The following is a 22943-nucleotide window of genomic DNA, read 5'->3' as shown; positions in this document are numbered from 1 at the left end:
GTTCCTCTTCACCATCTACACTGCAGACTTCTCCCACAACTCCACCCAGTGCTTCCAGCAGAAGTTTTCTGATGACTCTGCAATAGTCGGCCTCATCACTGAGGAAGGAACACTGAGGACGACAAGGAGTGACCCATGACTTTGTAGACTGGTGCCAGCAGAACTACCTCCAGATCAATGCCAGTAAAACCAAGGAGCTGGTGGTAGACTTCTGCAGGCACAAACATCCTCCACTGCAACCACTAAACATCCAAGGTATGGACATTGAGGCTGTGGACAGCTACAGGTACCTTGGTGTTTATCTGAACAATAAACTGGACTGGACTCATAATTCAGACGCCCTCTACAGAAAAGGGCAGAGCAGGCTGTACCTGCTGCGGAGACTCAGATCTTTTGGAGTGAAGGGCCCACTCTGTAGGTGTTTCCTCCCCACTGCTGTCAGACTCCACAACAAAGACTTCAACTGACCAAACACATACATCCACACATGTGCAATAACACTAAGCGCAATACTCTTTTTCTGACAAAGCTGTATTTTTACTCAGTTATATATAGCATTTGTATTCTATTTTTATCCTATTGTATATAGTATTTTATTTTATTCTATTCTGTACAGTTGTGTACAGTATCTTATCCTTATTGTATTCCTTTGTTCTCTAATTTTTGCTATATAACTTTGCAGTGTCCACTTTCTTCTGTGACAAAACAAATTTCCCATGTGTGGGACTAACAAAGGTTATCTTATCTTATCTTATTATGTTCTGGCACATGATGTTATTACATGGCTTGATTAAGGTACACATTAGGCTGACATCTGGGGCCAGAGCTGAAACTGTTCTGGGCCAGCACAGGGCCACCAGTGTGTCTGCAACTGGCGTTGTGCTGGCCCATGTGTGGGCCACCTCTGGCAAACCTGATCTGGGCCACCAAGGGGCCGTCATTCTTTGCGGTATGTGGGCCATGTGTAAGCACATTGTGTGGGCCAGATCTGGGCCATACCAATTTTGCTATGTGGGGTGTTATTCATTTAAACGTCAGAAGTCTTCTTCCTAAATTTGATTTCATGAAAAGTTGGACGAAAGCGTTAGATACGGATATTCTTATTTGATTGGAAACCTGGCTTACAAAATCAATTCCTGACAAAGACATCGCATTAAGGGACTAATCTTTTCCGTTGCGACTGCCCCAAAAGGATGGCGGTGTTGCAATTTATGTAAAAAACAAATTCCATGTTACTGTCCAATCATCAGTATCTCTTTGTCAACACTTTGGACTTCTTGCCCTCATGCTCCAACTTTTCAAAGGCTATTTTATCACCATTGTGGGCTGTTATAGACCCCCTTCGGCTAGCAGTGAGGCTTGAATTTCATTTAGTGAAAAACTATCTACTTTAGATTTTGATGAAATTGTGCTAGCTGGAGATTTCAACTGGGACTGGTCGTCTTCTGCCTCAGACAGTTTTAAATCTATGTGTAATTCATACAATCTCACAGAACTAATTTACAACTCATCCAAATCCTAAATGCCCAGAAAAGTCATCACCTATTGATTTATTTTTAACTAACATGCCGTATAAATATTCTCACACTGGGTTTTTTACAAATGATATCAGTGACCACTGTGTGATAGCTGTAGTCAGACAACTGAAGCTCCCAAAATCAAGGCCACAAAAGTTTTTAAATGAGATTTGAAGCATTTCTGTGAGCAAGCTTTCTTTCATGATTTATGGGACTATAACTGACATAAAATCCAACTGATCACTGATGTTGAGCTCGCATGGAATTATTTTTATGGTACTTTTATCAAAATTATAAATAAACATGCCCCCATGCACAAATTTAGAGTAAAATGCAGAAACAGTCCTTGGTTTTCTCCTCAGCTCAACAGTCTCCTCAAAAAACAGGGATGCTGCCTGGGCTAAGGCCAGAAAAACTCAACCTGAAGAGGATTGACTGATTTTTAGACAGCTCAGACTTTGTTCAACCTCCATAATTAAAAAGGCCAAATCAGAATTCTGTCTTTAGAAAACAACTAAACATCTGAACGTTCCTAAAAAATTCTGGATATAATAAAATAAATAAATAATAATAAAATAATAAAATCTTCTTATGGGGACATAACTACCAATGAGATGCCAGCCTTTGTTGTAAAAGACGTGTGCACGTTAACAGAAAAATGTGGCATCTTAAACTGCTTTAATGACCATTTTGTTTCATCAGAGTCTTTATTTGAATCTTTCTATCCAGATTTAAAACAGCTTAATCAACAGGACTCTCTCTGCAACCACTCTGGATGATCAGGTATTGTATTTTTTCACGTTTGTATGGGATATTGTACTTGTTTTAATTGTTATGTACTTATGTGGTACATGTATTTTTGACTTTTGCTGCCATGATGCCAGGTCTCTCTTGGAAATGAGATTTTTTAATCTCAATGAGATTTTTACCTGGATAAATGAAGGACTAATGAAAAAAAACTATAAACAGAATTGGTGACAAAGAGCAGCCCTGGCAGAGTCTAAAACACACCAGAAACAAGTCTGACTTACTGGTGGCAATGCAACCAAGATCTCACTGCAGTTGTACAGGGACGGAATGGCCTGTATCGACTGGACAGACACCCTGTACTCCCAAAGCAGCCCCACAGGTTTCCTCCAGATACCTGGTCAAATGCCTTCTCCAAGTCCGCAAAAAACACATGTAGACTGGTTGGGCAAACTCCCACACACCCTCAATTGAAATGAGCTTTTCTCAAAATAATAACTAATAACAGCATTCATAAATTTAAAACAGCAACAAGAAAGCAAAAAAAAATAAATAAAAAAATAAAAAAATAAAGCAAAGTGAGGTAAAAGAAATAGAAAATCAATAAGATATTGCTTGAAACCAACAAAAGACCAGCAAAAATTAGATGAAACAGAAGGTAAATACAAGAAGTAGCAATAAAATTAAATAATAGTCAAGAACAATAAATTGTCCCAAGGAAATAGTTACTGCCCCAAGTGGAGCAGTTCATATATCTCGAGTCTTGTTCCTGGGTGAGGGGAGAGTGGACAGTGAGATTAGCAGACCGAATGGGGCAGCTTTTGCATCTGTTGTGGTGAAGAGAGAGCTGAGCATTAAAGCAAAGCTGTCAATTTACCAGTCAGTCTATATTCATAACCTTGCCTGTGGTCACATGCTGTTAGAAGTGGACAAAAGAATGAGGACAAGGATACAAGTGGCAGAAATTAGTTTTTTTCAAAGAGCGGCAAGGCTCTCCCTTAGACATGGGGTGAGGAGCTTGGTTACTCAAGAGGGCCTTGGAGTAGCGCCACTGCTCCTCCACTTCAAAAGGAGTCAGTTAAGGTGATTCAGGCATCTGATTAGGATGCCTCCAGGATGACTCCTAGGTAAGGTATTCTGGGTATGTCCTACCAGGAGGAGGCCCTGGGGCACACCTAGGATTTGCTGAGAGATTATATCTCTCGCTGGCTTGGGACTGTCTTGGTGTCGCCCTGGTTGAGCTGGATGAGGTGGTGGGCATACGGAACTCCAGAGCGATTAAAGCGCGCTGTAGGTATTACAGGTACTGCACTGCAGTAGTTTGTATCATATCTATCTAATAGACTCCAATTTGGTCATGTAAATTGAGAGTCCTCTTCACACACTAGGGTTGTTAATTGAGTTCCACAGGGTTTCATGCCCTATTAGAGCACTTCGCTCTCACACTGCAGGCCTACTTGTTGTTCCTAGAGTATTTAAAAGTAGAATGGGAGGCAGAGCCTTCAGTTTTCAGGCCCCTCTTCTGTGAAACCAGCTTCCAGTTTGGATTCAGGAGACAGACTCTATCTCTACTTTTAGAGATAGATAGATTAGGCTTCAAACTTTCTTTTTTTGCTAAAGCATATAGTTAGGGCTGGACCAGGTGACCCTGAATCCTCCCTTAGTTATGCTGCAATAGGTGTAGGCTGCAGGGGGATTTCTATAATGCAAAGAGTATTTCTTCTTCAGTCGCCTGTTCCACTCACTATGTGTTTATACACCTCTCTGCATTTAATCAGTATTAGCATTAGGCTGGTAATCTGTCCAGGATGTACCCTGCCTCTCTCCGTGACCCTGATCAGGGGAAGAGAATGGATGGCTGGATCAATCTTTAAAATATGAAAGTGATCTGTGACATCAACATTTCTAAACTGTGTAACACAGATCCAGAACAAATACTCACTCAGATCTTTTAATGTATGATTTCTGAGCCACATAAGTCTACTCACCTCCCAAGTTGCATCATTAAAATTCATATTCTTTTCATTTCATGTCAAATTGTGCCACTCAACTCTGCCACTGTCACTATTTATTCTGTAGTAATTCAAAACCTTGGCCCTTGTACTGTAGTTAGGACTGATAGAGATTGTGTATACGTTCGATAACCAAGTCTTCAATTCACTGGTTTTAGGAAAGCAGTTTATATTTGCTGATAAAAATGGATCTGTTATGTGGTTACAATTATGCCCTGGCTATCGCCTTGGGGATAAGTGGAGCTTTTGTACATTTCTGCTCTTTTCATGCAAAATAACAACATTATCCAAAATAAAAACATGATCCAACTTTGCCATTTATCTCTTGCCTGGCTTGCATTCACACCAATCTGACTGGACATTTGGATAGGTTCAAATAAATAGGTCCAATAGACTATGGTTGAATATATTTTCAAGTGCATGTATATAGCTCCATGCATGTGTGTGTGAACAACACCTGTTTGCTGGTTGACTATTGACCTCAGCAGCATCACTCAGGGCTCTGATCCACTCTTCCTGTTCTGCATGGCTGTCTGTGCTGAAATAGTATGTCCTGGTCCCGGCATGCTCCGCCTGCATGCAAAATGCAAATAAACCCTTCAAATTGCCATTTTCACTTTTCTCCTCTTCCTTCCACACCTTCAGAGTGAAACAAAGAGATGCAACACATTCAACTCAGTCTCAAACTATGCCTGCTATCCTGCAGGCAGTAATTTATGAAACTTATTATTCTTCTATAAATGTGATAATATATTTTATAATAAAAACACATTAGTATTTGTAGCTGGCTTTTATAAATAATAAAATAAAATGACGTTTTTTTCCTTTTTTTATTCTGAAACGCTCGTGGGTTAGGGTTGGTGGTGCCACCATATTCCCAGAGTATGGTTTCGTTTAATAATACAATTAGAATGGAAACTAGTCCAAAGTTGTAATAGCTTAGTATTATCCTGGGTATAGTTTTTGATTAGCTTTGCTAAGTAGCATGCCAAAATCCTTACATGTTCTCTTGAGGTGAAAGTGAAACTTTATGAACTAAACCAGGATGAAGAATAAAGATGACTGAAAAAATGAGACTGCAATTCAATGCCACAGAGATAATAGTGCATTCCTTGCAGGCAGGGAAGTTATAAATTAGAGTAAGGCATAAAATATTAATGCTGTATCGTTCACCATCTTTCAATGCTGTGCTTGCAGCCATTCCCCAACTCTCTGTGAATGGTACTCATGGCAATTGATCAGTGGTTGCTGATCAATGATCAGGCCAATTTGCATAATAATCAGTGGTGCTGGTTTCAGTCATTGTGCAAATGTCCTGTTTATAATGTTGGAAACCTGCAGTCAGCTGAGACTGAAGAAGTCACCTGGATGATGATGAAACGTTTCTTCCACTGAAAACGCTACGTCCAGATGAACAGAATCAACTTTTGGGATATTAATGTTGTTACCAACTGCATTTCCAAATAAAACAAAAAGACAAAGCCCTCGTGTGTGTAGATGAGAGCGGGAGGAAAAATACATAAAGAGGAGGAAAAGCCACCGGTCACTGCTCTTCATAAAATGCTGCAGTATACTCTAGCTTACGACACTGTGCACTATGGATCACAATGGTTCAAATATCTACCAAATATTAATAATTGCTTTATGTAGTACTGTGGTTATTTTAAATAATGACATAATCAATCCATTTTTGCTACACAGGTAATTCTTCATATTTCAAAAAACTCATATCTGTCAGTCCGATTTAAATTCTGGGATGTAGATTTTGTCTTGGACACATTTTTCATACCTCCTTTTCATTTGCGGTTCTAATTTTAAAGCATACTGCCTCTTAAAACACAATTAAAGCATCAGTGACCAATGTGGGTGTGTGTTGTGTGTGCGTGTGTGTGTGCGTGTGTATGTGTGTGGAGAAGATGTCCTCTAATGTGGATAGAGGACATGATGTCACTCATAAACAAGAGTCATTTCCTTCCACGGTGGAACATCACAAGACTCCACCTCCAGCACTCACAGAGGGTGATGCAACTGTGTGAAATGGCTGAATATTAAGACGCAGCAGTAACCTAGCAACAGAGGTTGGGGCAAAGCGTGTGTGTGCATGTACGTGTATGTATATCCCTCCTTTGTTGTCGTTCCTTTCTTTCTTTCTAAAGAGCAGAAAATGACAGAAGGAGAAGACGTGACTGATCCCTCCATTCTTTGCTCCTTTCTTAAATCATGAACATATTACTTACAATTATTGTATACTTTTTATATCTACTGTATACTATTTACTGTTATACTTCTGAACATAAAATGAAAATGCATTTAGGCAAAGGCATTAGATTGGGAAGCAGAAAAAATTCAATAAATTAAAAAAGAAAGGGCTAAAAAGAGAAAAAAAATGGAATGACAATAGAGCAAAAACATAGTAAGGTTTCCAGTTTCACATTTCCTCACTGGAAACTTCAGACTGAAAAATAAACAAAAGGTGAGAAACAATGAAAGATGGAAGAAAGGAAGAACAAATAGAGAAGAAACAAAGGAAAAACAAAGCCAATAAAGAAAATACTAATGTGGCAATAATATGCTTCAGCGAACTAGAGATGAAGCAGACAATAGCAGACTACACAAAACCTCTTCAAAAGTAGAAAAAAAGAACCTGAATTAAACAAAAAATGTAGTTAAACTTCAGCACTTTCTAATCAGAGGCAAAATCACTTCATGGATGCAATTGTATTTTGTATTTTATATAACAAAATGTTAATGCATCTATAAAATATTTCTCTGCCTTTTACATTTGACCTAAGGGCATTACTTGCATGAATGAAGCTAAATAAACAAAGAAGCCCTCCTAACCACTGGACACTCTGAGAAACACTAAAACCACAGTGCAGCTCTAAGCCTGGTACGTCCTTGGGTTGGGTTTGAGTTTGGGTTTGAGCTCCTATTAAAGCAGTAAAATAATTTTATTTTTTGTGGTTACAGCTAAATTTTCAATGTAGTCAGCGTTATTCAAATTAATGCTATTCATATTAAATAAATATTTTACTGATCCTACATCCTACTGATCCCCTAACCCTAACCCTATGTCTTCAAAATGTCTGAGTTTTATAAATTGTCTAATTTAAGTAATTGCCTGACAGAAATTAACAAATGGTTATATGACAATTTTCTCCAACTAAACTCTGATAAAACAGAAACTCTAATTATTGCTCCAGACCACATGGTCCCAGAAATTAGACAGCATATCAGCTTCTTAGACCCTTATGTAAAATCAAGCCTTAGAAACCTCGGCGTCATATTTGACAGCTCGATGTCGCTTGAGCAACATTCTAAGCAGCTGGTCCGAAACTGTTTTTATCATTTACGGAATATTTCTAAACTCAGACTAATGGTATCAAAGCTTGAACTTGAGATGATTATTCATGCTTTTATTTCTTCTCGTTTAGACTATTGTAATGGCCTTTTTACTTGTTTTAACAAATCAGCCTTAAATCGTCTTCAGACTGTGCAGAATGCTGCAGCACGTCTCTTAACAGGCACCAAGAGAAGGTCGCATATCACTCCAGTCTTGGCCTCCCTTCACTGGTTGCCTGTAAATTTTAGGTTTCATTTTAAAATTTTAGTTCTAACCTTTAGGGCCCTACATGGTCAGGCTCCCCAATATTTATCTGACCTGCTGAAACCACATACATCTTCTCGGGCTTTAAGGTCATTAGATCAGAGACTGCTGGTGGTACCGCGCACTCGTTTTAAAACTCGTGGTGATCGGGCCTTTCAGACTGTGGCACCACGGTTGTGGAATTCTCTCCCACTGTCTCTTCGCTGCACGGACTCCATTGATTCTTTTAAGAAACAGCTGAAGACATTTTTATTTAGAAAAGCATTTGATTAATTTCCTCTTATGCTGTTTTTATAGTTTTATTGTTTTACATTGTTTTATTTACTGTTATATTGTTTTTATATTCCCATTTCCTGTGTTGTAAACCACTTTGTGATTTTTATCTGTGAAAAGCGCTATATAAATAAATTTTACTTACTTTTTTTTTTACTTACAGGGGACATTTTTCTGTTATAGTAGCATGATAAACAGTAAAAACAGTACAGTCTACAATACACAACAACACAGCTGAAATGAAACACAGGCTCCTGGAAAATGCCTTGTACTATGAGAGAGCACAGGAATTTATATATTGAAAAGAGTGATAGAAAAAGAAAAGTAAGCTATTGCTCACAAGAAATATGCTAATCTCTTCTGACTACAATTACTAATACTAGTATAGTAGCACTTCACCACAAATCAGAAGGGCAGGAGAATACTGGATAGAGTAGGAATAGAGCTAATATTCAAAAATAGAAAGTGTACTTATGTTACATAAAAAGGAATTGAATATTAGATACAATTTTCGGTCAAATCTTAAAAATAGAGGTGGCAAAAGTATAGAAATTATTTACTTAAGATGAAGTACAGATACTTGCATGAAAAAATACTCCAGTAAAAGGTAAAGTAATTCTGTTTCAACTTCTTTACTGAAGTAAAATAAGTAAAGCCTCTGAAATGTATTTAACGTAAGAAAGTAAAAAATAGTTCTCTGAAGGATATTTCTACCAGCTATTTTTCTGCAAAGCTAAATAAACCTAATGCTGTATTAGTCCATAGGAATACAAACTTTTTTTTTTACTTTGCCCCCACACCTGAACAGAAAATGTAATATATTAGGGCAATAAAGTGGCTTTAATGGGAGGGAAAATCTTCAGATTGGTTGTAGTGACACAGTATGGTGAAATGATCACAAATCAAAATCATTTCTTTTGTGAGTTTAAATAGATTTTCTTTTGTTCACAGTCTTTGATCAACTGTTCAACTGTGATCACGAAACTACTTAAAGGTTTAGTTCTCTTAGTGGATTTACACAACTGAATTCAATAAGATATAAATAGCTTAGCTCAACTCCATTCCCTACACTTACAGTATACTGTTTATACTGTGTTTATACTAGACACAATAAACAGTATTCAATTCTGTGAATAAATTTAAGAATGTTCCGTTTAAATTCAAATTCATCTGAGCTACACTTCATGTAACCTAACACTGACTAGGAACACCACAGCCACTGTGGACCAGTCCAACACAGTCCTTTACTGTCATGGTACTGGGTCTATGATCCAGTGTTTCTGTTTCTTAGACTTTTCCTGGAATTGTTTAGGTTTCTACTTTAATCATTTGGATTTCCAGGTGGTTTATTCTGCTCAGACTATATTGATAGTTTCTAATCCGTAGGTTTCTGTTACTGTGCCTCGCCTGTATCCTACATTTCATGTCTAGTCTTGCTTGTCTACTTGTTCGTTTATCTCCTGTATCCGTTTTCTTTCTGTCTTCCCAGTCAGCTATGTTCTTATGTCTGTTGAAGATGTAGAAGCAGCTTCAGCAGAATAATGTTAATAAAGTCTGGAAAGGCCTTAGAACAGTGTTGCCAACTTAGCGACTTTGTCGCTATATTTAGCGAGTTTTCAGACCCCCTAGCGACTTTTTTTCTTAAAAAGTCGCTAAAAAGACGTGAAAGCGCGTATATCGCTTTTACTCTCAACAAGCAGCGGTGCTGTAACACAGTCAGTTCTTCTTTTACTCTTTTACTCTTATGCTGTTTTGTGGATCACAAGGTTTAAAACTACTTATAAACACACACACACAAAGTAACTCCACCAGAGTGCCTATTTCGGATCACTTTTGCGGTCCAAGCCGGGTAAAGGAGCAGGGTTGGAATTGTGACATTAAAAAAACAATAATTGCTAAAAGAAATTTAATTTGTAGTTCTAAATAAACTCTAAATGCATTTAGGACGTTTTTACTCACTTTATGTCTCTTCCACGATGTTATTTCTCTCTCCAACAACATAGGTTACAATTATATTAGCATGACCAATTATGCAAATTAGGTGATGACGTCATTTAGCGACTTCTAGCGACTTTTAGGACAACCAATAGCGATTTTCCTTACTGAGGAGTTGGCAACACTGCCTTAGAACCATCTCGGGTCACAAAGATCAAAACTCTCTGCCTGTGGGGAATGTGAGGCGGACAAATCAACTGACTCTTTTCTTTAACAGGTTTGATTCATCCATGAGGCAGTCTCCAACATCGGCTGCAGACTCACCCACCCCCACTGCTGCTGTTCCACCTCTGACACCTCAGCCACTTCACACCTCCTCAACTCACCACGGTCACTACTCCCCACCCCAACAATAGCACCCAGTACACATCCAACACAAGGCTCCAGCCTGTCTCTCTCAACCATCCAGGTTAGGAGGGAACTGAGGAGGATTAAAGCCAAGAAGGCAGCGGGTCCAGATGGCATCAGCTCGAAGGTCATCAGGTCCTGCGCAGACCAACTGTGTGGGGTGATGGAGCACCTCTTCAACCAGAGCCTAAAGGTGAGGAGAGTCCCACAGCTCTGGAAAACCTCAACAGCTACAGACCGGTGACTCTGACATTCCACCTCTTGAAGTCCCTGGAGCGGCTGGTCCTGTTACAGCTTCTGGCCCTGGTGAGCTCATCACTGGACCCACTTCAGTTTGCCTACGTACCTGACATCGGAGTGGTTGACACCGTCATTCACCTCCTACATCGTTCCCTCGCTCACCTGGAGACCGCTGGGAGCACTGTGAGAATCATGTTCTTTGATTTCTCCAGTGCCTTCAACACCATTCTTCCCTCGGTTCTGAAGGACAAGCTGGAGAACTCTGGAGTGGACCATCACCTCACTACCTGGATTTTGGACTACCTCACCGACCGACCACAGTATGTGAGGACTCAGGGCTGTGTGTCGGACAGGGTCGCTGCAGTCACGGGGCCCCACAGGAAGCGGTTCTGGCTCCGTTCCTCTTCACCATCTACACTGCAGACTTCTCCCTCAACTCCACCCAGTGCTTCCTGCAGAAGTTCTCTGATGACTCTGCAATAGTCGGCCTCATCACTGATGGGGACGACAAGGAGTACAGAGGACTGACTCAAGACTTTGTGGACTGGTGCCAGCTGAACTACCTCCAGATCAATGCCAGTAAAACCAAGGAGGTGGTGGTAGACTTCCGCAGGCACAAGCATCCTCCACTGCAACCACTAAACATCCAAGGTATGGACATTGAGGCTGTGGACAGCTACAGGTACCTTGGTGTTCATCTGGACAATAAACTGGACTCATAACTCAGACCCAGTGCGTTCCCTCTACAGGAAAGGGCAGAGCAGACTGTACCTGCTGCGGAGACTCAGGTCGTTTGGAGTGGAGGGCCCACTCCTGAAGACCTTCTATGACTCTGTGGTGGCCTCAGCCATCTTTTATGGTGTGGTCTGCTGGGGCGGCAGCATCTCTGCTGGGGACAGGAAGAGACTGAACAGGCTGATCCGAAGGGCCAGCTCTGTTCTAGGATGCCCTCTGGACCCAGTGGAGGTGGTGAGTGACAGGAGAATGGTGGCTAAGCTGTCATCACTGTTGGACAACATCTCCCACCCCATGCAGGAGACTCTGACAGCACTGAGCAGCTCCTTCAGTGACTGCGGCACCCACGGTGTGGGACGGAGAGATTTCGCAGGTCTTTCCTCCCCACTGCTGTCAGACTCCACAACATGGTCTCTGCAGATGACCACACACAAGCAGACAGACAAACACACGCATCCAAAACACAATGATAACTTTCACCCTGTCTCCCTGATGTGTTATAGTACCAAGTGCAATTTTCCCAATAGAGCAAAGTATTTTTTTTTGTATAGCATGTTATTCTATCTTATCTTATTCTAGTCTGTTTTTTTCTTTTGTTCTTAATTTTTACTGCTCTTGCACTTTCTGCCGTGACCAAAAAATTTCCCTGTCTTAGTGTGTGACTCATGTTTCCTGTTTTACTTTGATAGTCCCTTGTCCTATGTTTAGTTTATTCAGTTTTGCTTCCTCCCTGTCTTGTTATGTCAGATTAGCTCCAGCTGTGTTTCCCTCCTGTTTCTCATTCCCTTGTTAACCTCTGTATATTTAGTCCTCTGTTTTCATTTGCCTGTTGACACATCATCCCATGTTCCCATGTATGTTTCTCCGTGTGTCCCATTCCCCAGGTTATTTCCGAGTTTGTTCCTAGTTTTAGTTCTAGTTTTCAGATTTAGTTTTTATTTCCCTTGTATGTTTCATTTGGATTTTTTCACAGCAATATAACTGCTCCTTTGAGTTTATCCTGTTGCGTTTAAGTCCCGCATTTGGGTCCCGCACCACCATGACATTTACTGTACATTCATCACAGTCAACCCCTGACAGGGTCTCCCAAAGCAAACTGATCCTGGAAGAGGGACTAGACAAAGAGCAATTCAGTCCACCCCTTTGTGAGAGAAAAAAGCAAGTGTATCCAGGAGTAGGGTTACTGGGGCCCCACCTTTGAACTAGAAAATCAGACTCATTCCCAGTGCGTTTTGGACTCTAGAGAGAGAGAGAGACATCTGGGTATCCTTGCTTTGATTACTGCCCCTGTGATCCAGATAAATGTAAGAAAATGGGTGGATGGATAGATGCATGCAGATGTGTAGAGTACACTGAGAGAGAGGGAGAGAGAGAGAGAGAGAGAGAGCTGTGCAGGAAGTGTGATATTTATTGTGGGGGAGGGAATTCATGACGATGTTTATCAAACGTGAAGCGTAATTTGGATCTTTTGCTGCTGGTTCAGTGAATTTTGGTGATGAAACCTGCATCTTCAGAATCTGTTAGATCTTGGCTTTTAGCTTAGATGGCATATCCAGTGCCATCCAAGTGCCATCGGGTGAACGATCCATGGTCTGTGTTTACATCTTTGTGCTGAATCCGTGTAACTGCTCTCATTTACTGTTTTAGCTGTTTAGTGGTCCTTAAAATAGTTTTGTGAGCTTTAACCTGAGATTCTGGCATTTCTGGCAAAATCCATTTATATTTATTGTATTTTCCGCACTATAAGGTGCACTTAAAATCCTTTAATTTTCTCAAAAATTGGCAGTGCACCTTATAATCTGGTGCGCCTTATCTATGAATTCTGGCTGTTCCAGTGTTTATAGAGCAGCTACCAGAGAATTCAACGTTAATGAATTAATGGTACGGAAGTGGAGGAAGCAAGAGGAATGAGTTGAGTAAAGTTTGACTTATCTGACTGTTTTGTTTCATTTAATGCGCTTTATAATGCGGTGCACCTTATGGTCCCATAAATATGGTAAACAATCGATTTGAGATTTAATGAATCGATATCGCTTTATTTAAGATAAAGTTAATTTGAAATGGGAAACTTGTTTTTTAAAACCCACTCCTATTTCTGCCTCCTTAGTTTAACTGTGTTGGTCTAGCACAATAGCTGATATTGTGAATAAATCTGACACCCTCCCTGGCTGCTCCAGTCTACATGTCAAATATCCATGGACAAAATACTAATACCAAGTTACCCTCTGATGTATGAATATTAGATAGAAAGCACTTCTGTAGAAGGACGTGCTTGGCTAAGGCAAGTTGTATAAAGTGCTTTGACATTTGAATTTAAATAAATCTATTAAAATATAATAATTTTGGTTTGGCTTGAACTCTGGGATGAAACATAACTTTTAGTTGCACATTTCTCAACTTTACTGAAACCCTTAAATGTAGCGTAGGTTAACTCACACCACTGTACAGGAAGGTGGTAAATCTGCTGGTAAAACAGGTTTCAATAGCTTGCTAGTTGAGCTGATATTTGAACCATGCTGATAAATAACTGAAATGCCTTGATTATCTGTCACATACTTAAACACAAACCCAGCCAGATGCAGCTATGTCATAAAAACTACACAAAGAACTGAAGGACCTGAAATTTTGGTGTGCATGTCCATGGTTTCAAAATGATGACTTTGCTGAACATAACAGAAAGATTTTATTACATATTCACCAATCTATTTTTGTTATTAACAAGGAAAAAAATCTAGTGACACTGAAAATGGTCAGCAATGACCTCTCGCATGCTTCTGTAAATGTGAAAACAACAGTTACAATTATGTGTTCTTTTTAATTGACTCTTTGCAACAGGAATAACCAGACAAAAAAAAAAAACTTAGTTTGACTGAACTGGTCAAGTACACCACTCATGCCACTGATGGTCCTGCTATTATTTAACTGTATGGACTCTGTACACTCAAAACCAAATACCTTAGTTATGATGAAAAGAGTCAACAGTACTAAGTACTGTAACAACACTGAATACAAAAAGCTTTTTCAGTTCTTGTTCTTTAGAAGAAAAAAAGCAGTCTGTCTCCACGCAGTAAAAAACCTACATGTGCTTTTGTTTGTGTGTGTACACACTGGGCCACAGTCCACATACACTGGACTTTGAGCCAGACTTTGCACTAGTCAAGAGAAAGAGTGACAGAAAAGCCTAGCCACTTCTGAAAAGTGAAAAAGAAAACAGTGATTGCAGTAAAAGCTGAAAACAAAGATTAAAATAACCAAATATATTTTGAATAATAACCCATTGTTCTAATCCCAAGTCTTTTCTTTAAATGAAAATAAAGCATAAATATTTCACTATGATGTAAAAGTTAACTCAGCCCAAGGCTATTCAGCTTTTATTAGCCAGTACCAAATCAACACCCTTCACTACGCCAAGGCAAAAAAAACAACAAAGTTCCAACATTCCCAAATCCCAATTTTTGCAATGAGATGTTTTGTTGCACAAGGCAGCTCAGGGGTTAAAACAACTGTCCTGTGAGGAACTGTTATCACTCAGGAGAACAGGTAACAACCCTCCCACTATATGGAATATTATAACAGCTGCCTATTTCATTATAAAAATCATCTTGTGCTAAAGAGAACCTTTCTAAAGACCTTCATTAATCAGTTGTATAAGTTAAGGCAAAGCACACTAATACAAAGAACCAAGTTATATTTGCTTTCCACTAAGCTACAGACTAAAGACTACAGAAGTGGCTTTAGCTCAGGAGGTAGAGCAGGTCATCTACTAATCAGAAGGTTGGCGATTACCAGGATACTAACCTACTAACTAAGTTGCTCTCGGATGCATCTGTTGAAGCGTGAATGTTAGCTATAAGCACTTAGATAAAAAATACATACTTATGTATGAATGGGAGAGTGAAGCGAATTATATAAAGTGCTTTGACTGCTAAGATGGAAAAGCATTATATAAGAACCAATGCATTTATTGCAACAATTGCACATTACAAAGTCACTGAATAGATCTATGCTGTTCAATACACAATGCATTCCTTGCATAACAAGCAATTGCATATGAACCTTTTGTAATCTTCAGTTACTGACCTTAAAGGCAAATTTGCAGGTGATGTTTTCTGAAGGCTCTACTCCTCCAATCTGGAAACTGAGCAGGGGCAGACTCCCTAACACTATATCCTCTTTGTCATCTGTGAATAAAAATATTTAAAATGTAAAAATATGCAGAATATTACACTTGAGCAGTGCTACCAATATGTGAGAGAAATACCAGTTACAGCTTGGATTAGTACAATTTGTAGGATTAAGAAACAATAAAAGGAAGCAGGAATGTCTAGCCCAAACATGACTGGAATGAGAACTGCTCTTCTAGGACACCCAGCAATCCCTCAGCTTCCACATTGAAAGTTTCCCACAATACAGGTCCATGAAGGAGCCTGTGATATTCAGTGACAAAGGCACAGACATTCTTCCTCACACATACACAAAGGTATCCAGTGGAGATAAACAGGCGTACTGTAGAAGGGGAATACCAGCACTGACTAAATAATAAAACACATGAAAATTTAAGTAGTTTGAAAAAGAATCGGTGTTTTCCTACCTCTTAAATCGCGAATGTAGCTGCGCACCGACAATTTTGCTTTGGCTGAGTGTGTGCCTTTATGTGTAGGCGTGCACTACAGAGAAAAATAGAGACAGCAGAAAAGGGCAGGGAAGCAGAGAGACGGAGGGAGCGACAGGGAGAGAGCTCTAAAGGGAGGGGGAAGGGCTTGTGCAATCACAGAATACACAGATCCCTGCTCTGTGTGCCTATTTGTGTGAGATAATCATCAGCCCATGTGACTAAGTGTTGCAAGAATCTAAGCCCAGCCAGCTGAACCTGCTGCTTGCCTGCACCAATGAGATTCAAGCGACGCATGTGCTTGCATGTTTGAGCGCTTCTCCAATTCTGCTCATTGCTCCCATGCATATGTGAAAAATGTATTGATTTATTATATTTATAGACTGGAGCCATAAGATAAGATCTTAAACTTTATTAATCCCACATGTGGGAAATCTTTTGGTCATGGCAGAAAGTACAAGTTAAGAGCAGTATAAATTAAGAAAAAAAAAGGAAAAAAAAAACAGTAGAATAGAATAACTATACAAAATAGAATAAAATACTATATACAATAGAAAAAGTACTATACAAATAGAATAACATACTTTGTTCTATTTGGAATATTACTGTTGAAAAAGCACATGGCAGTAGTGGTCGATAAGACTGAAAAAGCAAAACTATTTGAACAGAAAACACAATGAATGCAAAAACAGTGCAGTGCACAAAATGAATAAAAAAAGAGTAAAAACATTTTGCAACGTCAAATTAAATAGTCCCAGAATTTCTCTGGGACAGCTTACTGTATGGTATAGTATTTTTAAAATCACATAGACAATAATTAACATTAATGTTAGTAAAGGAAGAAGCCAGAACTTGTATGTGAGGTTGAGAGGTACCATGGAAATCAAGGTAGGACCACCTCAATACAAATCCTTGTTTCTGGAACTAGTCTCCTGTGAAGAGGCTGGACTCAGTTCCACTCCACCGTTAGTAAGGTGATTATACTTCAGTGTCTGTAGATTGGGATTTTTGGTAGGCAAGAGGACTGTTTCCTTGACTAGGTTTGCAGCCTAGGTCAAACCTACAAGGTCAAGGTAACTTTATTTATACCCATAGGCAAGGTAAATTTGCTTTACAGAAAAATGATAGCATTTGGCATCCCTTCAAAAACACACATACCTAGTAAAAATATAAACCTCACTGTAGCATATAGTAATTTAATGTTTTGATTCAAAAACAGTTCTTATTTAATTCAGTGACAGCAACAGGGACAAAGCTGTTTTTATAACGCTTTGTCCTGCATCTCGGAAACAGAAACCTCTGTCCTGAGGAAAGAAGCTGAAATTCACCCCTTAGTGGATGGGAACCATTTCTAAGGATTGATAAAGCCATCCTCTGTACCTGCTTAGAGTACAGGGAGGCTAAACAAGACTGTGGCTCACCTATCAGACGACTGGACCATCTCACTATCTGATTCAGTGAGTGTTTCTCTGTGACAGAGGTCTGACCAAACCATGCCACCAAACAAAAGGATAAAAAACGTTGATGTTTTTGTAAATGTATCGTCAGATTTGCAGCCATATGGTCCTCCTATTACATGCAAGTGGTGAGTCACTTAGGCTACGTTCACACTGCAGGTCTTAATGCTCAATTCCGATTTTTTGATCAAATCCGATTTTTTTATCTGCTTGTTCACACTACACATAAAATGCGACAGCAAACACGCTCTAGTGTGAACCCTCAAAGCGGCCCGCATGTGCAAAGGAAGATGTCACACACAACGTGCTCTGTTTAGACCCAGAGCAAACAGTATTGTTTGACTGATCGCCCTTAATATAAAGACTTCGGACTTTACGTTTCCCAATTTTTGCTTTAAGTTATTTTGTTATAACCTGATAATTATCCTTATTGCTGTTTTAGAGGAGCGGTGCTTCAAAGGATAATCTGCAGATTTCTGTCAGAATCTGCAGATTATACAGTACAAATAAAATGTTCACGTTGTCTTCCCAACAGTTTCACTAACATCTACACTGGATGGCCAGGAAGCGTTCGCGATGTCTTCTCGGGCGCTTCTCCGGCGCTGATAATTGGCGTCTGTCTTGTGTCAGTGACGTAAAAGACGGATTTAATACGACATGACCGTTCAAACAGCAGTCGCTTTCTAAAACATCGGATATGTATCGGATTCAGTACCACATACGAAAGTGACCCAGATCGGATTTGAAAATATCGGATTTGTGCCGTTCACACTGTCATACCATGATCGGATATGGGTTGCATAGGGTCAAAAATGTCGGATTTGATGCGCTTTCGCCTGCATTGTGAACGTAGCCTTAGTTGGGTGATGAGAGGGTGGAATCTGACAGATGCGATAGAAAAGATTCTAAGTTTTCCAACACTTTTGAGTTTCTCAAACGGGCCATGGGCATACAACCACTCTTCTCCATCAAGTCATCATCTTGCAGATGATATAATGGTGGTGCCGAACACACAGAGACAGGCGCAACGGGAGAGGTTTTGTCACCTGCTGCGTCCTCTCTGGAAACATAGCATTTAAGCATGTTAATGTGGCAAACCCTCAGTGTCCACCTCATAGGGACCAGAAAACTGAGCATGGAGACCAGACCCAACTAAAGGGAGCCACGCCAGAACTTTTTCACCAGGAGCAAAATTTCGGACCACCAACTTTTTGTCATACCGGGCTTTCATGTTACCTTGGGTAAGTTTTCACAGTCCAGCTGACATGCGTGGAAATGGCGCTCTTTAAAACTGCAAACATAATCTAACACATTATGTCCGACTTGATGTGACTCTGACAACCATTTTTCCTTAAGCAGTTGCAGGGGACCGCGTGTCCAAAAACTAAGTCAGCCAGATAAACCACTCAGGAATCCCTAGGATTTACTAGGGATTAACTCCTTCAAAACCTGAGCAAATACTTTTGACATAAAGTTTGTTCCCTGATAAGTTTGAAAAATTCTGGGTAAACCAAAATGTGAAAAGAATTTTGTGAGGGCTTTCTCAATGTTCTTTGCCTTTAATGTGTGTAATGGAATTGCTCCGGGAAAACAAGTGGCGGCAGACATTACCGTTAATAAGTAATGATGGCCTGATTTTGTTTCGGGCAACGGGCCCACACAGTCCAATAGAACTCTCTCAAACGGTTCACCAAGCACTGGAATTGGGTGAAGAGGTGCTGGTGGGATCGGTTTACTTGGCTTTCCCACTACCTGGCATCTATGACATGACTGACAATATTTCACCACATCTGATTTTAGTCCAGGCCAAAAGAAGTTACGTAGCATACAGTGACGCCTCTTTTTGACACCAAGATGTCATGCCCAGCTGGCATCATGCGCGAGACTGAGAATCTGAAGTCTATATTCCTTTGGCACCAGAACCTATGTAAATCAGTTGAGTCAGGAGACCAAGATCTCAACACCACACCCTTCTCCATGAAATATTTTACGGGAGCTTTAGATCCCTCTCTGTCCACAACAGAGAAAAAACAAGGCACCAGTGAAGGATCACACTGCTGTGCCCTGATCAACATTTCTCTCGTCATGTTTAAGCTCTGATTAATGTCTGCAGGAATCATTTCAGGAACATCACATTTGGACATTTTTGCAGAATCAGTGGGTGACACAAAAGAGTCGTCTTCATCAAGTGTAGCCATAAACGACCCCGACAAATCCACAATCTCACCCATTTTACGAGATTGCGCATGTGTAATTGTGCACGCAGGAAACACATCTGAAGAGGGGGAAACCGAATCAGCAGCAAGAGCAGGGACATCAAAAACTTCTGGTGCAGGAAAAACTTGCCCACCAGCTAGGTCATTACCAAGAATGAAGGAAAGTGCTTCAACTGGTAAGCGTGGGCACACGGCGACTTTAACGGCAAATGTAGGTTTACCATATGCAGAGGACCTTGGGTGACACTCATTTTTATTCCCCACACTACAGGGTGGGCCATTTATATGGATACACCGTAATAAAATGGGAATGGTTGGTGATATTAAAGTCCTGTTTGTGGCACATTCAATTCAGATAAAAGAACCGAATTCAATACTTCCTTTTTTCCATAACACACCGTCATCAGCGAACAAAGACCTGCCAATTCCCTCAGGTACAACAGAAAAAACATCATTAATCATTATGACAAAAAGCAGGGGACTAATCGCACTAAACTGTGGCGTTCCATTCTCAACCGTGCACTGACTAGAAATTGTAGATCAATTCGCACTTGGATCTTCCTACCAGATAGAAAGTCTCGGATCCAACTGAATGTCCTGCCACCAATACCCAGCTTATGCAACTTGATTAAAAGCCCATCCCTCCACAACATATCATATGCCTTTTATATGTCAAAAAACACTGCCAAAACAGACTCTAGAAAAGTGCAGGCCAATTAAAAAGACATTTTCAAGTCTAATAATAGCATCAGTTGTGTTTCGGGCTGCCCAGAAACCACTTTGATAATTGGCCAAAGCCCCTTGTGTCATGACTGTGTGCTGGCGGGCAGGGAGAGAGGACCCAAAATGCAGGTGTGGGGACCTCTGGCAGGTTTGACGCTGACTGGAGCTGAGCAGCACATTGGTTTGGCTCAAGCAGCGATGACAAGGTGCAGTCCTATGTTGGCTGAAAGAGTTCACAGAAACTCCCAACAGAGGGCGGAGGTGACTGGGTTAATTCTCCTGAGCTCTCAGCGGAGAATGATTGCCCTATGAGAGGGCTCATAGTTCTCAGGTAAAATGGGTTGTGCTAGCTTCTTGGTTTCCAGGGGTCCAGAGTCAGCTGAGGGTTGAAGGTCAGCCTCTGGGGAGGCCCTGGGTAGAGTTCCAGTCTCTAGAAAGACCAGCTTTTGAGGGAACAGAACAGTCTTAATGAGTGCGTCTTTTTGTTTGGTATGAATGAGTGAAGGGGGCGGCTCAGGAGGAGACTGGGCTGCTAAAGGCTGGAGTGACTGTTGAGGTGAGAATGAAACTGGTGGTGGAACAGATGATTGAGCTACAGGCAGCGGGGACACTGGAGACTGAGCTACAGGTAGCGGGGACGATGGAGACTGGGTTAGTGGCAGCTGAGCAGGTGGCACTGGAGACCGGGCTAGTGGCAGCGGGGCAGCTAACTGAAGTAAAGACGTGGAATTCTTTGTTTCACAAACATTACCACAACATGTCTTTAAATGAGTGTCAGTAGTCCGAAAAACAAAACACTCAGACGCATAATGAACAGTCTCTTGAGGTGGCAGCTCAGACAACAAAACAGTCTTTTTATCCTTTGGGCTGAGGTTAATTGTCTCTGGGGTGACAGCCACAACTTTAGCAGACTCAGAGAGGGTAAACCCAGGCTCGGATGGAGCAGGACACACACAGTTCTTTTCATTTTTATTCCCCAAAGGAGAGCAAGGAAAACAGTCGAGGTTACTCACGATTGTCGACTGTTGTGGTGAGAAACTGGAGTGTGGCTGTGGCAAGGTACAACAATTCCTCCTGGGAGTGGGAGTGGAGATTTCAGAGGAGGCTGGTAATGACGGAGAGGTTGATGCCGATTCCTCATCGTCCGACCACATTGCCGCAAGGAAAAAAGCTGGCGAACAATGGTTGGAGCCAGATGTGGAAAGCGGGTTACTCCGCGGAGGCGGCGTAGGGTCATCTTCCTGCCATAGCGCCCGCGGCCGCACTGTGGGGAGCTTCTCCTTTCACCGCTGCTGCAGCTGCTTCGGCGTGAAATCCGGGAAGGCGGCTCGGTCACGAGCTTGAATCGCCTCCCGGGCTCGATGCAGCTCATTAATAACGTCCATTAATCCCGAGAGCTGGCGAAAATGATGATTCCTTTCTAGAATCGCCTCGATAGCGTTTATTCCCAACACCATCGCCTTAATATTCTCTGTGTGGGAAATCCACCTCTCCAGGCTCATGATGCGGGCGAGATCGCTCTCTCGGGACGAGCTCACTGGGTCCAGGTTCTGGTCGCGTCGTTCTGTCAGGACTGTGTGCTGGCAGGCAGGCAGAGAGGACCCAAAATGCAGGACTCACGAACGCAGAGACAAAAAGGTGAACTTAAGCAGCTTTATTGCTGTGCACAAACTGAACTAAACTGAACTGGAAATACAAAACCAAGCTAGCAAGCAGGCAGGCAAACTGAACACACAGGGGAGGAATGAGGGTGAGCAGACATTAACGACACGACAGAGAGCAAAGGAAACACAGGGCTTATATACACAGGGGAGTAATCAGGAAATCAATGGAAAACAAGAGGGAAACGCAGCTGGGAGGGATAGGGCTAACGAGAAAGGAGGCAAGTAAAACTGAACACACTGATACCAGACATGAACCTTCAAAGTAAAACAGGAAACAAGAAACAATTTACAAGGACGCAGACTGACACTGAACTAAATCTAGAATAATAATCAAAATAGAACCAGAACATTAATCATAATACAGAAATATACCAAAATATAAGAAACTGAAAAAGCTGGGTCAAAATGACCCAGAACCGTGACACCTTGTCTCTCCAGTTCAAAGGACAGTCTTACCATTATCATATGTTTCATCAACTTTCACACATTTGACGTAAGAGCAATTGGTCTGTAGCTATCTGATTTAGATGGATCCTTCCCGGGCTTTCTTATTGGCACAATAACACCTGCTTCCAAGTACTTGGGAGCTCTCCCTTAATCCAAACTGTATTAACTGAATAAAGCAGTTTTTAAGTGCTTTCATACCAAGGTTCTTCAACATTAAATAACAAATCGGATCTTTTCCAGGGGCTGTGGGCTTTGTTTTCTTAATCGCCCTCACCATTTCCTCCAGTGAAAACAATGCATCCAAACTACTGTCTATATGCGCCTTTCTTACTAGAGCCTCCGAATACCAT

General features: G+C 40.9%; 1 protein-coding gene across 1 annotated transcript in view; it reads right to left on the bottom strand.

The window, feature by feature from the left end:
- The window catches only part of plekha6 (pleckstrin homology domain containing, family A member 6), a 54503-nt gene extending 32867 nt beyond the window's left edge, over positions 1 to 21636 (bottom strand). Inside the window, exons 1-4 of the mRNA XM_039612194.1 lie at positions 21496 to 21636; positions 16066 to 16141; positions 15555 to 15655; positions 4734 to 4849 (exon numbers count right to left, since the gene is read on the bottom strand). Coding sequence (XP_039468128.1) covers positions 4734 to 4849; positions 15555 to 15655; positions 16066 to 16141; positions 21496 to 21636 — 434 coding nt within the window. The remainder of the gene's footprint in view (positions 1 to 4733; positions 4850 to 15554; positions 15656 to 16065; positions 16142 to 21495) is intronic.
- Positions 21637 to 22943: the final 1307 nt, after the last annotated feature.

Source organism: Oreochromis aureus, linkage group 5, assembly GCF_013358895.1.
Source record: "Oreochromis aureus strain Israel breed Guangdong linkage group 5, ZZ_aureus, whole genome shotgun sequence".
NCBI lineage: Eukaryota > Metazoa > Chordata > Actinopteri > Cichliformes > Cichlidae > Oreochromis > Oreochromis aureus.
This window is presented reverse-complemented; position numbering and strand designations above follow the sequence as displayed.